We start from the raw sequence: 18,722 nt of genomic DNA, 5'->3' as shown, positions 1-18,722 counted from the left end.
TTGGATTTGACTTATAGCTTTCTTTTGATTGAACAGATCAATATCATGCAGAGTGAGACAGTCCAAGATGTCGTTCTTCTGGATCCTCGCTGGCTCTGTTCAAATGTTCTTGGTAAACTCCTGTCTGTAGAGAACCCCAAAGCCCTCCACCACTATAGAGGTCGATATACAATAGAGGACATCCAACGCCTGATACCAGACAGTGATATAGAAGAACTTATACAAATCTTGGATGCCATGGACATCTGTGCCAGGGATCTCAGCAGTGGAACAATGATTGATGTTCCTGCCTTGATCAAGACTGATAGTCTCCATAGATCTTGGGCTGATGAGGAGGATGAAGTTATGATTTACGGTGGAGTTAGAATTGTTCCTGTGGAACACCTAACACCTCTTCCTTGTGGAATCTTCCATAAAGTTCAGGTGAATCTGTGTAGGTGGATCCATCAACAGAGCACAGAAGGAGATGCTGATATACGTCTGTGGGTTAATGGATCAAAGATTGTGAACCGTGGAGCTGAGCTTCTTGTGCTGCTTGTCAACAATGGTCAGGGTATTGAAGTTCAAGTTAGAGGCCTGGAAACAGAGAAGATCAAATGCTGCTTATTCTTGGATTCTGTGTGCAGTACCATTGATAATTTGATGGCCACAACATTGCCAGGACTCCTAACTGTCAAACATTATCTCAGTCCTCAGCAGCTGAGGGAACACCATGAGCCAGTAATGATCTACCAGCCAAGAGACTTTTTTCGGGCACAAAGTCAAAAGGAGACCTCATTGACTAATACCATGGGTGGCTATAAAGAAAGCTTTAGCAGTATATTGTGCTTCGGGTGTCTTGATGTCTACGCACAGGGAAGTTTGGGGATGGATATCCATGTATCAGATCTGAATCTCCTTACGAGGAGGAAACTGAGTCGACTTCTAGATCCCCCTGATCCCATGGGCAAGGATTGGTGCCTTCTTGCTATGAACTTGGGCCTTCCTGATCTTGTTGCAAAGTACAATACAAACAATGGGAGTCAAAATGACTTTGTCCCAAGCCCATCCTACGCCCTTCTGCAGGAATGGGGAAATGCCCCTGAAAGTACTGTGGGTATCCTAATGTCTAAGCTGAGGGAACTGGGCCGCAGAGATGCAGCTGACTTTTTACTGAAAGCATCTTCTGTGTTCAGAGTCAGTTTAGATGCAAATGGCCAAGAAGCCTATGCTTCAAGCTGTAACAGTGGGACATCTTATAATTCAATTAGCTCAGTCGTCTCACGGTGAAAGTAAATGCCAGAAAGCGCACACTTTTCTAATCGCAAATAACAAGAAGGATTCAGTATGGCAATTTTGTATGTATTTATAAGTTTCTACATTAATGGGTTACCACCGTTCCCCAGCATTACTTTTTAAGTGACCAATCTTTCTGTTTTTTAACTGTGTCCTGTTGCTCTTATTCTAGTTATAGAAGGCTAGTATATTTCTGGTACTTTACAGTCTGCTCCTGATTATACATTATGCTGCTTTAAATATGGTCAGTTTAACTGAGAGGTCTCCAGCTTTTCAGTAACCAACAGTTTTAAAACATAATCTTTCATAACAGAAGAAGACTACATGATGGTTAATGCTCATTTCTTATGTCGTCTTTTTTCATCATGCTTGTTTAATTTTTTAAAATATGCATAGCAAAAGAATGCTAGTCTATTTGGATTTTAACACCTTGCTTGGAAATGAAAAAGCGAGTGCCTTTTGCAGAAGAATAATGTGGTTAAAATCAAGTGATCCTGTTGAAGCTGTAAGACAATGCTACCTCTATTTCACTGTCTGCATGCTGGTTGTTCCAAGTGGTGCTTGCCTTTGTGTTTTCCTGAAGTTTAAGATATTTGGTAACATGAAATTTGTTCTGCTGAAGAGCTCTCATGTTGGATACCATGAGGGTAGGAATATATAAGACATTATCCGTTTTTATTTCCGTTGAAGTGGAATGGAAACGTTAAAACCCCATGAACTTGCACCTTCCATTATTTCCACATATCTCAGGTAAAGATTTTACACAATTGTAAAGCTCACCAAGGCACATACACAAGTGTTAGCTAAATGGACTTATTCTGTATTTAACAGTGGACATTTGTGTGAAGCAAATGGTTTTTCACTTTCAGATACTAGTGTGCTTATTTCTTATACTTGAAGGTTTGACCTTTTTTTTTTTAAGGAAAGCAAGAATTTCTTGCAGTGAGAGAATTTAAAATTGGTATGAGGGAACAAGACTATTTCTTCTGTTCTGAAAAGCATGTAATTTTAATGGTACAAAATATATTATGTGTATATACATATATAATGTATGTATGTATATATATATATATTAATACTGTTTTTCCTTAATCTTTGTTGCAGTAAAATTTTAAAGGATTTTTTTACAAATAAATTGTTGCCTGTTGCAACTTTTTCATTATTACTTATTTCCTACTGCATTCATATCATTAATCCACAAACTGAGCTAAAAGATTATTTGGTTTATAGGCATACAAACATGTTGCTGACTTAAGTGGCAGCTAAGAACTCTCACTCTGAGGGATCATTTCACACATTGCAGTTTTTCTGTAAAGGGATTGGCCACCACTGGGTAGAATATCTTTATATGTGAAGCATAGCGTGTCTTTTACCCCACAAGCATAACCTACTAGGCAGCTGCCAGCACTATAATGTATGAACTGGCCTTGAAACATTTAGAATTAAAGCTGCTGTATACGTCTTATAATGAATGTGATATTGCAGGAAATGGAGTAAAAATTAGTTATATATGCTTGATCATAGGAGCTGGGGGAGGCTCAGAGAAGTACAAAGGTGAAAGTGTGAGCAAACATGTTTTTGAACGGCTTGGCTTGCTGAATACTCACTTTTGGAGGGTGAGGAGGAAATGGGCTTTTAGTGTAAATATAATTTCTGGCAAAAGTCTGTGTTAATTTCCTTTCTGACATTGATGATTCTGCAGAATTTGAAACAGCAGTGGTAGTGAACGGCATGGCTTACACAACAATTATTATTTCTCATCTGTTTCTACGTAAGTGATGTTAAAATGCAGGAAAGTATGCATCATGGTGAATCACAGTCATCAGACAACAGTATTCTAGGTTAGTTTCTGTAAATGATACGTGCTGCATTTATGAATTTAAAAAGTAATTGTGCTGTAGCTTCCTTTTTTTTAAGAGCAGTACTCTGTTGGTAAGATGACTTTGGATAGGTTCTCCAAGTTTCAATTTTTGACTTCGTTTTCATTGCAGGTGGCTTCAGTTTTCCAACCTGTGGCTGCTTTTATTTGAAATGTTAACATAGTACTTTATTTTAGAAGTAGGGTGCTTATAACTCTGGGTTTTTTTTAATCATTTATTATACTGTCTATAATGAAAGTATGGATTTAAATGCATATCTTATTAGAAGCTTGAAACAAATCTCCCTCTGGCAGAATACACTTCTTTTGACAAAATAATCTGTGACAATAGAATGTCTTGGTCCTATATACCAAGCACAGAGGGGCATATACCTTGCTGCTAAGGACCATTCTGTCTCAGTTGATCACTATAGCAACCACTACAGTTGGCTCAGGAATAAGATATATTTGTTTAATAAGTAATAAAAATTTTGTTCATAAAGAATTTGATACAGATACATGAAACAAGTGGGATTCTGTATAATTGGCTTTCAACTGTGTATTCTTCTATTGGGCTTATTTACCAATGTGTTTATTAATTACATTTCTATACCGCCCAATAGCCGAAGTTCTCTGGGTGATTCACAGCAGCTAAACCATAAAATATAGCAACATGATAGAACACAATATAACATGTTTAGAAGTTTTAAACTACAATGTAGAACCAGAATAAAAACCAGCAGCAAAGTAAAGATCTAAACCTACACTTACAGATTTAAAACAATAAAAAGGAGCTTCATTCCTATAACGATGGTTCAGAAGTCTGAAAGACTTCACAGCCAGGTCATCAGGCTCCTTTACAGATCTGAGACAAGGTATTTTGGCAAGCCAGGAAGTTAGATTTTAAAAAGTCTTCAGTCTTTCCTTTTTTACGACCAGTTAATATATGCAGGAAATCATATTGGTTCTTCTTTCTCCTGTGTCTAGGTTAAGTTATCTACTATAACATTAGCATATAAGAAGCTACCTTTATATTGTGTCAGGCGAATGTTCCAGTTAGTCTGGGGCTATATCTACTGTAGCAGTAACACTACAACAGAGGTATTTCAGTTAGTGCAGTTATGAAAATAATAGCTATTGTTGTCTTCTAATCTTTCCATTCAAAGAGGTTTGTGCAGTCTTTATCTGTCCATGTATAGATGAAATTATATCTGTATTTTTTTTCAAGCAAAACAAACTGCATAGCAAGGGGCTGTGCCAATGAAGATACCACAGGTCTCATCCTGATTGTCTCCTAATGGCAATATTATTATGTGATATCAGTTATTCTCATAGCTTCAGATTCACTATACAGGAATGTATGAAGGAAAGCAAATAAGGCTATCATGAGACAAGCATGGAATTGGAACACATGAGGTGTTTAAGATTTTGTCTTTGTTCCATTGAGAAAACAAAAAAGACCAAGCCAATGACATAGATTGAGCTGATCTTGTTGAGGTTGCAGTTTGCATAGTACTTTCTGACTCAAAGCAGAGGCTTATCACAGTCAAATGTCTTTGTTCTGCTTGTTGCATTTCAAAATGTCCTAATTAAGTGATCACATGAAAAGAAAGAATGATTACATCACTTATTCTATGTATTTTCTCTCACTACCTTTATGTCCTAGGCCCTGGGTGGCTTATATTTTTTTTTAGAATATATAGACATGCTTTGCAAACCTCATCTCCCCAACTCTGTCCTGTTTATCTGGATAGAAACATTGTCCATCGCTTCCTCTCCCTCACACACACACACACACACACACACACACACAAATTGTCAGACTGGAGCTGGCCGATGTGCAAAGGAACCTAGGATTCAGCCAACAATAAGAGCTTGCGTGCTTTTACTGTTCATACTAAGTGCACAGAGGGCACTATATATTGCTTATGTGCATTGGAATTAATGTTGTCTTAAAAAAAACACAGTAACCAACTTCTGATTTGCAGTCATAATTTTAACTCATGGTTAACTGATGGTGTGTGTGTCTGTGTGTATAAACACACACACACACACTGCGTTTGACCATTGAGCCCATATACTAAAATGTAACATAGGAATTGCAATGCCCAGTTTAGTGCAGCAACATAGAGCATTAATTAATTAAAATAAAATTTTGTGAAGGTAGTTTACAGAATTAAAAGCACAAAACCATTATCATAACATTGAATACACCATAATAATATTTTTTTTTAAGTCTGCCACATGTAACCAGCAAGAAATAGAAGTATGGATAAGTTCCACAGTATCCAAGAACAGATTAGAAAGTGCTATAATGGACTATCTCAGAACCAAATTTAAATGCTGTTTAAACCTTAGGAAAAGCCCAGTGAAACACAAACATATCTGCTAGATGAAAATGTAACTGGAGCCATTGTTAGTATTCAGTTTTGCAGCGGGGAAGAGATGGCCCAATGTTGTATTCACTCCACTGCCCTGGCCACTGCAATTTCTTAACAATGAAACACAGGTTCCCATGTTAAATTAGATGGACTGAGTTGGGTAATGTCATTGTTTCTCAGCATAAGCAATCTCACAATGTGTTTGAATCTAAAATCCTGCCCTGAGCTCTTCAGAGGAAGGTTGGGGTGCAACATCTTCTATAAGAATAAAGCAGTGTAAGGCTTATTACTAGAGAATTACTAGACCAATTTTGCTCTCTTTTTTTAAAAAAAACAAACCTGAAGCTTGAGCAGTGTAGACGTGCAGAAAATGTTGAAACTTCGAAAAAGTTTCAAGCTTGAGCTTTGGGGAGCTCGGGAAGGGAGAGGGGAGAGGGATGAGGCAAAGGGGAGGTTAATGCATATGCCCCACACAGTGCGTGTAATGTGACATTTGACACTGTGTGTGTATGCACCAGTAATAATGCTTACTCCTGTGAGCTCTTGGAGTGCTGGTTCAATGAAAGGACAGGTACAGAATGCTGGGAAAGGGGCTGAAGAAAAGTCAGTTGATGATAGATGAGGAGGAAGAGAAGCTGAGGAGGAAGAGCTGAAAGGACACCAGAGGGAAAAGAGATAGAAAATCAAAAGACAAAAACAGACAAGACACCAGGAAGAAGAGGTAAATGATCTTTTTAAAAAGAACAACTTCTTTCACCATTGCTTAGTTTATTTGTAGTACATTTATTTTAAAAGTGTAAAGTTCTTCCAGTCCCAAGGGAAACAGGAAAAGATATTTTTATCCAATCATTCTCAGACTACTAGCCCCCGTGGTGACATGGGAATTGCAGTAGTAATAGGGAAGGAGGTAGTCCATAAGATTCCAAGTCAATGAGGTCTGTTTTGATCAAAACTACAACTTGAACCATAATGTCCCCATCATCTCCATATAGTTTTCTGCTATACCACAACTTTCCACAATGCTATTTCAGCAAGTGCTGGCAATTGCCAGCACAGCAATATGCACAGTGGAAAGTTCTATATTCTCCATCAACTCACAATGTCAGTCATGCTCAGGCCTCAAAAAAGCAAGTTCCTAGCCAATTCAGGTTTGGTAATCTGGCTAGAAAGTAACTGAGAAATTAACTGAAACTGCATGTCATGCAGCTGTATTTTGTTCTTGATTGCTTCATGCCTATAGTATTTGATTTGTCTCATGTGGGGCTATTGAGAGAATGGGTATGCTTGCACCTGGCTGAATACCTGAGGAATATTGCCCTTTGTTTGCATCATGCAGAACGAGTGGAGCTGATCTGAGCCTTGCTTGCATCTGGAGAAGGTCTGCATGGACTCATCTGTTTAGCCAACCACCAAATTAACAGGATGCACTCTAGTTTAAGGCAAGATAATTCCGTTATGAAGGTGCAAGAGAAGTGAACCTTGACTTTAAAAGTATGTGACCAGGCCTAGTACTGGTACCTCAGTAATTTGTTTAACATTGCACAGTGATTGCAAATGTTACACATCCTTAAAAAGTATTTCTCGCTCCCAAAGGAGACAGATTGCCATCTGCACCAGATGAAGCATCAAATTCAGACTGCTAGATTGCTGCACAGATGGAGAAACACCTTCAATTTCATAATATATGAACACTAAGGGTAGTGGTTAAGGGGCCGCGGTGGCTTAGTGGTTAAGACGCTGAACTGCAGACCAGAAGGTCGGCAGGACAGCAGTTCGAGACCCGAGTGCTGCGTGACAGAGTGAACTCCCATCTTCAGTCCCAGCTTCTGCCAACCTAGCAGTTCGAAAGCAAGAAATTGCAAGTAGATAAATAGGTACTGCTTCAGCGGGAAAGGTAACAGCGTTCTGTACACCTCGGTGTTCAGTCATGCCAGCCACATGACCACGGAAGCATCTTCAGACAGCACTGGCTGTTCGGCTTAGATATGGAGATGAGCACCACCCCCTAGAGTCGGGCACGACTGGTTGGGGACACCTTTACCTTTAGGGGTAGTGGTTAGATATAGTACTCTATGATTCCCTACCTTGGTCTGAAGGCACACAGTGACTTGCTGAAGCTCAGCAGGTCTGGGTCTAAGAGCCTGGATGGGAATCTGCCTGCCCCCCATGGAAGAAAGGTAAGATATAAATGCATTAATAAATTCATACTTGTTATATGGACGGCCACATCAAACTGAGGCAAAGTAAAGATCAGAAACAGGTGGAGGGGCCCTTGTGGCTGAAGAAACCTGCTTCATGAAAGTTGAACAGTGGAAACGGATAAAGAAGGGCAGAGTCCATTAATAAAATTTAATAAAATGCTTGTTGGATATTGGGGATTCTCCCCCTAACCTGAATATACCTGTGAAGTCTTTTGAGTTAAGTGAGTTTTTAAAGACATCTCTCAATATACCAATTTTGGCCCAGCCAAAGCCTAATTAGAACATTAATTCAGCACACAAACTATGGAGTGTTTGCATTTCAACACTTCTGTGCTTCTGAACCATTGTAGGACAGTTTTTTCCCTTCCACTGGTTTGTTCTGTTCTCTGAAAATTGCTGATTGTATAATGTGGCACATTGTAGCCAAATCAACTCCTTTCAGACAGGGTGTGTCATTCTTCCCCAACAGAGATAAAAACCAATAGCAGTGTTTTCTGCTCTTTGCAAAAATCCTGGATAGGAACAGGTCTAAATGGATCATAACGTAGTTCATGACTGTCACTCTGTACATGCTTCCTGAGTCACAAAAGTAAGGAGCAAACTAGATGATACATTAAGGGCGCAACCCTATTGGGATGGCTATAAGCATCCGAACTTGGAGGCTTACAAGTATCCAGTGCAGGGCACAAGGAGCAGGGGAAGTGGTCTTGCCCTCTGCTGCGCCTCCCATTCTGCAATTTGGCTAGATGGACTTTTTTGCCTGTCTAGCTGTTGCATTGGAGAGGGAAGGAGGATGGGGAGGCTGGGGGACGGCTTAAGCCCTCCCCACCCACTGGCACGCCCCCTTTCCCTTCCCTCCAAGGTTGCTTTTGCGACCTCAAGAGAGGCAGCTCGCATGGTTATTTCCATGCCAGGGGGAGGGTTGGAGCAGTATCTCCAACCTCGAATCCAGGAATCCGAAGTATCCAGATGTTGTCTAGGGGCCATAGGATTGCGCTCTCTGCGCATGCATGCATGTGTGCCTTTTTTTCTTTAAAAAAATAACTCGGGAAATCAGAACTCTGGTACATGGAAAGGGAGGTTAAACCTTTTTAAAACTAGGCCACAGTAGTCAGTGGGATGGCACTCTTTTTTATGCAACAAATATAGCTCCTTCTGGAACATTTCTAGAACATCTTCCTTTGATTACGTCTTTTTTTAATGTTACTTTGTTTATTATGGCTAGCTTCTATCTCTATGGATTTATTCAAAGGCATTAAACAGACATCCTGTGATTAAACAGGAGTTTCATTACACGTAGCTGAAGTGCAACATGTTGCTTATCAGGTAATGCATGTCTGCATTACAGGTTTGCAGCGGTATAATGACTGAATCAATACAGGAAAACATTGGGTGCTGATGCATTTATTAATAAGAGTAACATGTTTGACTTAACTCTTAATGTCCTGTTTGTTGACACCCAGCTCTATTTCTCCATTACAGCTGAACCAGGAGAGGCCGTACACAACACAGATCGGTGGGCTGGATAAAGGCCAATAAGCTGAAACCCGTTAAAACAGAGGCACTGTGGATGAGGGCTTCCCAGGTCCAGGAATATGGGGAATTACCAGTTTTAGACAGGGTTGCACTTCCCCCTGAAGGAACAGGTTCACAGTTTGGGGTGCTTCTGGATCCATCACTGTCACTGGAAGCTCAAGTGACTTCCATGGCTAGGAGTGCCTTCTACCAGCTTAGATTGGTATGCCAACTGCCCCTGTTCTTGGACAGATGACCTGTTCACTGTGATCCACACACTGGTAACCTTGAGATTGTATTACTGTAACACACCCTATGTAGGGCTACTCTTAACGCTGGTTCAGAAGCTGCAGCTAGTGCAGAATGCAGCGGCTAGGTAACTGACTGAGGTGCCTTGCCACACACTTATTACGCCTGCGGTAAAGGATCTACATAAGCTGCCAGCCTTTTACCAAGCTAGTTTTACAGTGTTGGTATTAGTATACAAAGCCCTATACAACTCAAGGCCAGGTTATCTCAAGGAACTTCTCTCCCTGTATTAACCTCACAGGCTACTACAATTTTCAGGGGAGGCCCTGTTGTCAGTGCCACAGCCTACGGATTTCTGTTTGGTGGCGACACATTGATGAGCTTTCTCTGCAGTGCACCCGCCCTGTGGAATGATCTTTCTGAGGTACGTCAGGCTTCAACATTGCCATGCTTTAGGCATTCATTGAAAATGTATCTTTACTTTGGCTTTCCCCCAGTCATGAGCAATCTTTGCGTTAATCTCCAAGAATTCAATTGTGTATTTGAATTACACAATAACTCCAGTGTATATTTATTGTATTGTTTTGTTTAAACCACTTCAGGACATGTGCAAATGAGAGGTGGTATAGAAATATTGCTAATAAATACATTCTGAATGCTCTATTAGGTGTGGTGCTAAATTACTAGCAGGCTGCTGCATCCTGTTAGGTTTCTTTGATTTATGCCTGAGGAAGTACTTCCTCTAGTTACCTTCCAAAGTGAAACTGGCTTGAAGTTATTTCAGTTGTTTGCTTGATCAAGCCAGGCCTTCTGGAAGGATTTTGCTCAGTTTTAGACCCACACCCTCCCCCAGATTTGTGCACAGGACTAGAAGAATCAGTTGATTTTAATAACATGTGCCTCAGTTACCAGTTAAAAGTGCTATTTCCTAACAAATCTTTGCAGAAAGTGACAATACCCATCACGTACTGCTGTTGGATGTCACAACATATTGTTAGATAAAACAGAATTTGCCCTTGTCACAGTCTTTCATTCAAAAATGTTAAAAGCCTATTGTTGGAATAAGGACTGTACTGTAGGACCAATGATCTCTCCATTTCAGTATGAGAACCCTGCCTCTCAGTGGCGATGAACTTTTCTCTCCAGGACATTCCCCGCTCCTATCACCAATTCACTCCTAAAATTAAAATGGAAAGTATTGAGACTTAATGTTTCTTATATTCAAATATATCTGTACTACCACTGAGCTATAAATCCACCCAGGGTAGGCAGGTCAGGCACCTACTAAGGGGCCACACCCCGCAGAAGCCAACTTACAAGGACCCATTGGACTTGTTCTCCTCTTTGCCATTGCAATCTGCTTGTTCACCCGCCTCTTGTCTTGCTCTGGCCCAGACAGTGGCACTAGTGAAGAGAGACAGTAGATGCCACTGCCTCCACATTCACTGGCTCTCTGCCTGTGAAGCAAGCAAAGGGTAGCAATGTTGAGAGAAAGTATGAGGAGTAATAGCAGCGGGTGACAATGCTGGTGAGAAGACAGAGTTACTGTGGGAGGGGACCCATTGAGAGTGTCTTCCGAAGGTCCCTTAAAAACCTGGAGCCAGCACTGGTATCACCAATTGTCATAGGCAGGATATATGGGGTTTGCTGTGGCCCAAATGGGATTTCTTCCATTTGGGCCTTCAAAATCTCATCTGACTTTGAATAAGTTTTTCACACTCTTAAGTGACTCAGGATTGGTTTACATGTTCCATCCACCATGTAACATGATAAATCACTCCCTGTTTTGGCTTTCACCACATAATGCAGATAAGGTGATTGCCCTCCCCACCATTCCAATGCAGATCTCTTTTATTGACCCCTTGTGGCAAAGTAGAGAAGAATACCTGGTCCATATGATACATGCCATAGATTTGCAGGAGCTTACTATGTCAAAGCCACTTCTGAATTTATTTTAGGAAAAAAATCAGGGTACAGGTTCTAAAACAAATGTGAAGTCAGCCACCATAGCAGTGATCTTAAGAACATAAGAAGAGCCCTGCTGGATTAGACCAAAAGTCTATGTAGCCCAGGATTTTGTTCCCACAGTGTCCAACCAGATTCCCCAATGGGAAGCCCACTAACAGGACATGACCACGATAGCACGCACACAAGTTCCCCAGCAGCTGGTATTCAGAGGCCTCTGATCTCTGAGGGTAGTGTATAGCCATCATGACTAAAAGCCATTAAACCAGCCCTGGTTTTTTCTTGTTAACAGATTGAACTACATTACCTACTATCTCAAAAGAATGCATGAGATGAGATTGTTTGCCAAGGTGATTCAGCTCCTTGGATAGCAGATGGTTTAGTCAGTAATGCTCTTATGAATACTGGTTTGACTACAGCATATCATTATTCAAGCTCTTCGGTGACTCAGCAGATACCACGCCTCCAGTCAGCTGCACAAACTTGTGTTTCTCTCAACTGCCTGATGCAAATGAGGAAGAGGCCTTCATGTATACAAAATACTTTCCCTGAGGCAACACATTTTTATCCATTTCCCCCCTGGAAATGTTATTGCCATGGGACAGACGCCATGCTTGCCTCAAAACATACTACTCCTGTTTAATCGGAATCTTTCTGCTTGACTATCCTATAATTTGTACACATTCTTCCTTACAGGGCCTAAGGTGCTTTGTCATGGAGTGGCAATATTTTGAGAGAATGTTTGTCTTGCCTTTGAATAAAGCCATAGTATTAGAAGCTAGACATAATAAACTGAGAGACACTTTTAAAAGCCACAACTGAAGGACGATGTTCTAGAAAAGTATTATCTGTTGCATAAAAAAGAATGCCATCACACTGTGGCCTAGTTCCATGGAACTCAATGGCTACTAGTCCTGATGGCTATATGTTGCCTCCAGTATCAGAGGCAGTATGCCTATGTATAGCAGTTGCTGGGGAACATGTGCAGGACTGTGCTGTCTCCACTCATGTCCTGCTTGTGGGTTTCCCATGGGCAGCTGCTTGGCAACTGTGTGAACAATGCTGGACTAGATGGACCTTTGGTATGATCCAATATTGCTCTTATGTTTTTATGTTCCACCAGATCTACTACTGTGGACAAGAGGACCACAGAAGAAATGGAGTAGCCTTCATAATTAATAATCAAGTGGCTAAAGCAGTGCTTGGATACAATCCAAAAAATGACAGAATGATCTCAATTCGAATTCAGGGTAAGCCATTTAGCATCACAGTGATCCAAATATACTCCCCAACCACAGATGCTGAAGAAGCAGAAGTAGATCAGTTCTATGAGGATCTGCAGCACCTACTGGATAGTATGCCAAAAAAAGATGTTATTTTCATTACAGGAGACTGGAATGCTAAGGTGGGTAGTCAAGCGACACCTGGAATTACAGGCAAGCATGGTCTGGGAGAACAAAATGAAGCAGGACATAGGCTGATAGAATTTTGCCAAGACAACTCACTGTGCATAACAAACACTCTCTTCCAACAACCTAAGGGATGACTTTATATATGGACTTCAGATGGTCAACACTGAAATCAGATTGACTAAATCCTTTGTAGCCAAAGGTGGTGGACATCTATGCAGTTAGTAAAAACAAGACATGGAGCTGATTGTAGTTCAGATCACGAACTTCTTATTGCACAATTTAGAATCAGACTAAAGAGAATAGGGAAGACCCACAGATCAGTTAGATATGAGATCACTAATATTCCTCATGAATATGCAGTGGAGGTGAAGAATAGATTTAAGGGACTAGATTTAGTAGATAGGGTCCCAGAAGAACTATGGACAGAAGTTCACAACATTGTTCAGGAGGCGGCAACAAAAAACGTCCCAAAGAAAAAGAAAACCAAGAAGGCAAGATGGCTGTCTGCTGAGACACTGGAAGCAGCCCAAGAAAGAAGGAAAGCAAAAGGCAACAGTGATAGGGGGAGATATGCCCAATTAAATGCAAAATTCCAGAAGAGATAAGGAATTATTTTTAAGCAATGCGCGAAAGCAGAAGAAGATAATAGAATAGGAAGGACAAGAGACCTCTTCCAGAAAATTAGAAACATCGGAGGTAAATTCCAGGCAAAAATGGGTATGATCAAAAACAAAGATGGCAAGGACCTAACAGAAGCAGAAGCGATCAAGAAAAGGTGGCAAGAATATACGGAAGATCTGTATAGGAAGGATCATAATATCAGGGATAAGTTTTGACGGTATGGTCAGTGAGCTAGAGCCAGACATCCTGAAGAGTGAGGTTGAATGGGCCTGAAGAAGCATTGCTAATAAGACAGCAGGAGATGACGGTATCCCAGCTGAACAGTTTAAAATCTTGCAAGATGATGTTGTCAAGGTGATGCATGCCATATGGCAGCAAATTTGGAAAACACAAGAATGGCCACCAGATTGGAAAAAATCAACTTATATTCCCATGCCAAAAAAGGGAAGCACCAAAGAATGTTCAAACTATCTAAGAGTGGCACTTATTTCACATGCCAGTAAGGTAATGCTCAAGATCTTGCAAGGTAGACTCCAGCAATTCATGGAATGAGAATTGCCAGATGTACAAGCTGGGTTTCGAAAAGGCAGAAGAACTAGAGACCAAATATCCGCTGGATAATGGAGAAAGCCAGAGAGTTTCAGAAAAACATCTATTTCTGTTTTATTGACTATTCTAAAGCCTTTGACTGTGTGAATCATAACAAATTGTGGCAAGTTCTTGGTGGGATGGGGATACCAAGTCATCTTGTCTGCCTCCTGAGGAATCTGTATAACGACCAAGTAGCAACGGTAAGAACAGACCACGGAACAACAGACTGGTTTAAGATTGGGAAAGGAGTACAGCAGGCTTGTATACTCTCACCCTACCTATTCAACCTGTATGCAGAACACATCATGCGACGTGCTGGGCTTCATGAAGCCAAGGCTGGAGTTAAAATCGCTGGAAGAAACATTAACAATCTCAGATATGCAGATGATACCACTTTGATGGCTGAAAGCAAGGAGGAGCTGAGGAACCTCATGATGAAGGTGAAAGAAGAAAGTGCAAAAGCTGGGTTGCAGTTAAACCTCAAAAAAACCAAGATTATGGCAACCAGCTTGATTGATAACTGGCAAATAGAGGGAGAAAACGTGGAGGCAGTGACAGACTTTGCCTTTCTAGGTGCAAAGGTTACTGCAGATGCTAACTGCAGCCAGGAAATCAGAAGACATTTTCTTCTTGGGAGGACAGCAATGACAAATCTTGATAAAATAGTGAAGAGCAGAGACATCACACTGACAACAAAGGTCCGCATAGTTAAAGCAATGGTATTCCCCGTAGTAACCTATGGCTGCGAGAGCTGGACCATAAGGAAGGCTGAGCGAAGGAGGATAGATGCTTTTGAACTGTGGCGCTGGAGGAAAATTCTGAGAGTGCCTTGGACTGCAAGAAGATCAAACCAGTCCATACTCCAGGAAATAAAGCCAGACTGCTCACTTGAGGAATGATATTAAAGGCAAAACTGAAGTACTTTGGCCACATAATGAGAAGACAGGATACCCTGGAGAAGATGCTGATGCTAGGGAAAGTGGAAGGCAAAAGGAAGAGGGGCCAACCAAGGGAAAGATGGATGGTTGATATTCTGGAAGTGACGGACAGGGAGCTCTGGCGTGGGATGGTCCACAAAGTCACGAAGAGTCAGAAGCGACTGACTGAATAAACAACAACGAGGTGGTAAAAGCACCTTGTAGGATGTACCACTTTATAGAGCAGGTGAGAGTTCACATAATTGAATGCTCCTCTGCACAAACATTGCTCATCATGGTTCATCATATCACTAGCATCTGGTTTTCTGTATGCGTTCACTCGCATGGATCTCTTAAGAGGTACAGTCCAGGCACTGATTTTTATCAAAGCACCTTGGGCATTTTAAGGAAGGAAGTGTACATATCCTGATAACTGAGAGTTGGCAGATGTAGTTTATGTTGAGGTAGCTGGCTTCTGTTCCACAGTATGGACTGCATAGCTACAATTCACCATTGAGTTAGGTGTGCTTGATCCAGTCATGCCAACTATTTTGAGGGAAATTACCTAAGGATACTTCCAATTGGCAGCTTCAGCCACCTGAGAGTCAATGCAGATGTTGCAGATTTAATAGGGCAACACTGGATAATTTACTGAAGGCACTTTGTATTTAATGGGTTGGATCCAGCATGAACCCCCCACAGATGGAAGGATTCTTTCTGTCAGTAGGAGGATACCAATCCAGAGGAGTCCTGCTGCCAGAAAGGAAGAGGCAGCAATATTAATCAATTCTCCCTTCACCCTACAGTCCTCTATGCCCCCCCAATCTGCTCCAGAGGATTGGGGACCCTGTGGAATAGTGGGGGAGGTGACATGGGGAGGGCTGCTGAAGGAAAAGGTAATCCACAAAGATTACCTCTCTCTCTTTTCTCTGGTAGGAGGGTCCTTAGCAGAACTCACTCAGGAAATGCTCCCACCAGCGGAATAAATAGGAAGATGAAGCTTAGTCATTTGGCAAAGGCACTTGGTTGCCCTTGGGATTAACTGGTGAAGTCTGAAATGTTTATGTGCCAAGGCTTATTTGGGGCATTTGCACCTAGTTGCAATAAAGGAAATCTTTTACAAGAATGAAATTCAGTAATTTATGCCCCAGTAATGCATGCTCACTTGAGGAAATGATATTAAAGGCAAAACTGAAGTACTTTAGCCACATCATGAGAAGACAGGACACCCTGGAGAAGATGCTGATTCTAGGGAAAGTGGAAGGCAAAAGGAAGAGGGGCCGACCAAGGGCAAGGTGGTTTGATGATATTCTGGAGGTGACGGACTTGACCTTGGGGGAGCTGGGGGTGGCAACGGCCGACATGGTGGCGTGGGCTGGTCCATGAAGTCACGAAGAGTCGGAAGCGACTGACCGAATAAACAACAAAATGCAGTCTAAATAAATAAACAGCCTACAGTGCTGGCTGTACTGTCACACATAGTGGATTTGTCCTCTTCCCAAAAAGAAAAAGAAGGATCTTTATTGTATCTTGGTTGACAGTATAAGTTTAGACCGCTATTATTTTTATTAACATTTACAAAACATGCAGTAAGAAAGAACATTGCAGATTGCCATACTCTGTGGTGATTGCAACTCAATGGTTATATGCAAAGTACTGGAAACAAACAACCGAAGACCCTAACTTAAAAAGAACTGATGGTTTTAAAATGGGACTATGTGATAATGGCCAGACTGACAAGCTATATAAGACTTGGAGAGAGGCACCAAAAATTAAGCCTGTTTATAAACAATTGAGACACACATAAAATTTTGTAACATTGTTTTAGATGATTGTAGTAGGAGTTATGATTTGTAACACAATCAAACTCTGAATTCCAACTGTGTCCAATGAAGCTTGCTCCCTAGTAAGTGTGCTTAGGATTGCAGCCTTAGTGTTTCTTTTTATTTTATTTTATTTTTCAAACAGCATATATGCTTATTTAATATAGGACCTGTAAGACGGAGGACATTTTAGGTAAGGATGAGTTTGGATAATACCCAAGAAAAAGAGGAAAAAGAAGCCAGTGAGGCAAACTACCACCATTGCTTTTTCCACCTTTTGCCACATCACTATTGGGATGACTCCTCACAAGAGTCCCTTAGAACCAACTGCCCTGTCAGAGAGGAAGACGTGTACTGTCATCATTGCTACCTCTTTAAATCATCTGCTGTTTTAATGGAATACTATTGTTCTTATTGACCTTATGTATGCTGCTATGGGAGCCTTATTTTCTGAAGAGTGGGATGAAAATGCTTAATTATGATAATGAGAACAATGATGACATTGATGTGGATTGTTGTTGTTTTCCTATGGCACCCTTTCTTTCAGTACAGTTCTAAATATTGGTACTTACTAGATGGCACAGGTAACCTTTAAGGCAGGGGTGGGCAACTTGTGGCTCTCCAGATGTTTTGGCCTATACCTCCTGTAAGCCCTAGCCAGCATAGTTATGAGAGATGTTGGGATGTGTATGCCAGAACACCTGGAAGGCTACATGTCCCCCATCCCTGCTTTAAAGCCCTAAACAGCTGTGCACAAAGCAACATGTTTATTTGTTTGTTTGTTTATGATATTTCTATACTGCCAAATATAATTAAATCCCTCAGCAGTTCACATATGAATATTAAAATCACATTTAAAATACAATACTAAAAACACAACATTAAAAACAATTCAAATTCAATAAAAGCAATACAAGGAGCAGAAATATGGAGCAACATGATTAATTTAATTACAACCCAGAGAAAACCTGGGTGAACAAGAATGTTTTGGGGGGAGTCTTTGAAAGATGTCAGATTTTCTGCCTCCCAAACTGCATGAGTGAGGGTTTTCCAAAGGATGGGTGCCACTACCAAGAAGGCCTGCCATCAGGTTATTGCATGGTGATATTCCATTAGTTTTGAAATGACCAGCAAGGCCTTCTCTGATGATCTTAAAGGTCACCTAGGTATGTATAAGGGAAGGCATTCTGCTAGGTATGCTCCAGGGGATCTCCACAACAACGGAAGGAGAAGTGAATGGTGGCTTACCTGTATTTTTCAAGGAATCGGCTTTGGTCCATGCAGGGCTCCATGAACGAGTGCTCCACACCTTTATAAGTCGCTTCACGGGCACATACTTCCAGGTGGGGTGAGGGGATTGCAGCTGAACGTCATCAGACTGGCAGGGGCTGCTCAAGCAATGAGAGAGCCTACCCCTGCTCCCATCCAGGCTCTACCCCCTTTCTCCTTCTCCCTGAAGCTCAACCAATGAGAGCCCCCCCTTCTTCCTTCCCCATTAAGCTCCCGCTGCGAAGGATTGAAGCTGCAAATTAGTTACTTCCTAAAAGCAATGAAATAAACATCAAAGAAATGTAGCTTTGAGATTGCGCTTCACAGTCTTTAGGAGGGCTACTCCAGTCAGCGTTTAACCTGTCACTTCTTGATTTGCCCTGTCTCCAACCAGCCCTATGTTGCCCCTGAAGCTCCAGCTCTGTGATGCTGCAAAAGATCAAAGCTGCAGATCAGTTACTTTCTAACAGCAATGAACCAAATAGCAAAGAAATGCAGCTTCGAGATCGTGTCTCACAGCTTTTAGGAGAATTAATTGGTGCTTTAAGGCTCCTAAATGTGCTATTTCAATTGATGGGAGTCTCCATAACTTCAGGAGTGTGTTTTTTGGGAACAAGCCTCATTGACCACAATGGGAAGTTACTT

The 18,722-nt window shown here is 41.2% G+C and overlaps 2 protein-coding genes across 7 annotated transcripts in view; both read left to right on the top strand.

Moving 5' to 3' along the window:
• Positions 1 to 3,116, top strand: part of DAPK1 (death associated protein kinase 1) — a 105,814-nt gene extending 102,698 nt beyond the window's left edge. For 4 of the 5 annotated variants that reach the window (XM_084834145.1, XM_084834148.1, XM_084834147.1 and 1 more), the window contains one exon: positions 37 to 2,142. In XM_084834145.1, the coding sequence (XP_084690271.1) occupies positions 37 to 1,269 (1,233 nt within the window). In that variant the 3' untranslated portion in view covers positions 1,270 to 2,142. Of the gene's footprint in view, positions 1 to 36; positions 2,143 to 2,977 lie in introns of those variants that run through there. The other variant, XR_014787744.1, reaches the window with a different exon arrangement.
• A 5,008-nt stretch (positions 3,117 to 8,124) lies between these two features.
• LOC146352488 (uncharacterized) overlaps positions 8,125 to 18,722 on the top strand; it is a 28,858-nt gene continuing 18,260 nt past the window's right edge. The window contains exons 1-3 of one of the 2 annotated variants that reach the window (XR_014787745.1): positions 8,125 to 9,903; positions 12,568 to 12,694; positions 12,833 to 13,325. Coding sequence is in view for 1 of the 2 variants with exons in the window: in XM_084834150.1 (XP_084690276.1) it covers positions 9,286 to 9,300; positions 9,781 to 9,903; positions 12,568 to 12,694 (265 nt within the window). In the remaining variant the exon portion in view is untranslated. Of the gene's footprint in view, positions 9,904 to 12,567; positions 12,695 to 12,832; positions 13,326 to 18,722 lie in introns of those variants that run through there. The other variant, XM_084834150.1, reaches the window with a different exon arrangement.

This window comes from Heloderma suspectum, chromosome 2 (genome assembly GCF_057233095.1).
Source record: "Heloderma suspectum isolate Gila_16-S chromosome 2, 16-S_ref, whole genome shotgun sequence".
In the NCBI taxonomy this organism is placed as follows: Eukaryota; Metazoa; Chordata; class Lepidosauria; order Squamata; family Helodermatidae; genus Heloderma; species Heloderma suspectum.
This window is presented reverse-complemented; position numbering and strand designations above follow the sequence as displayed.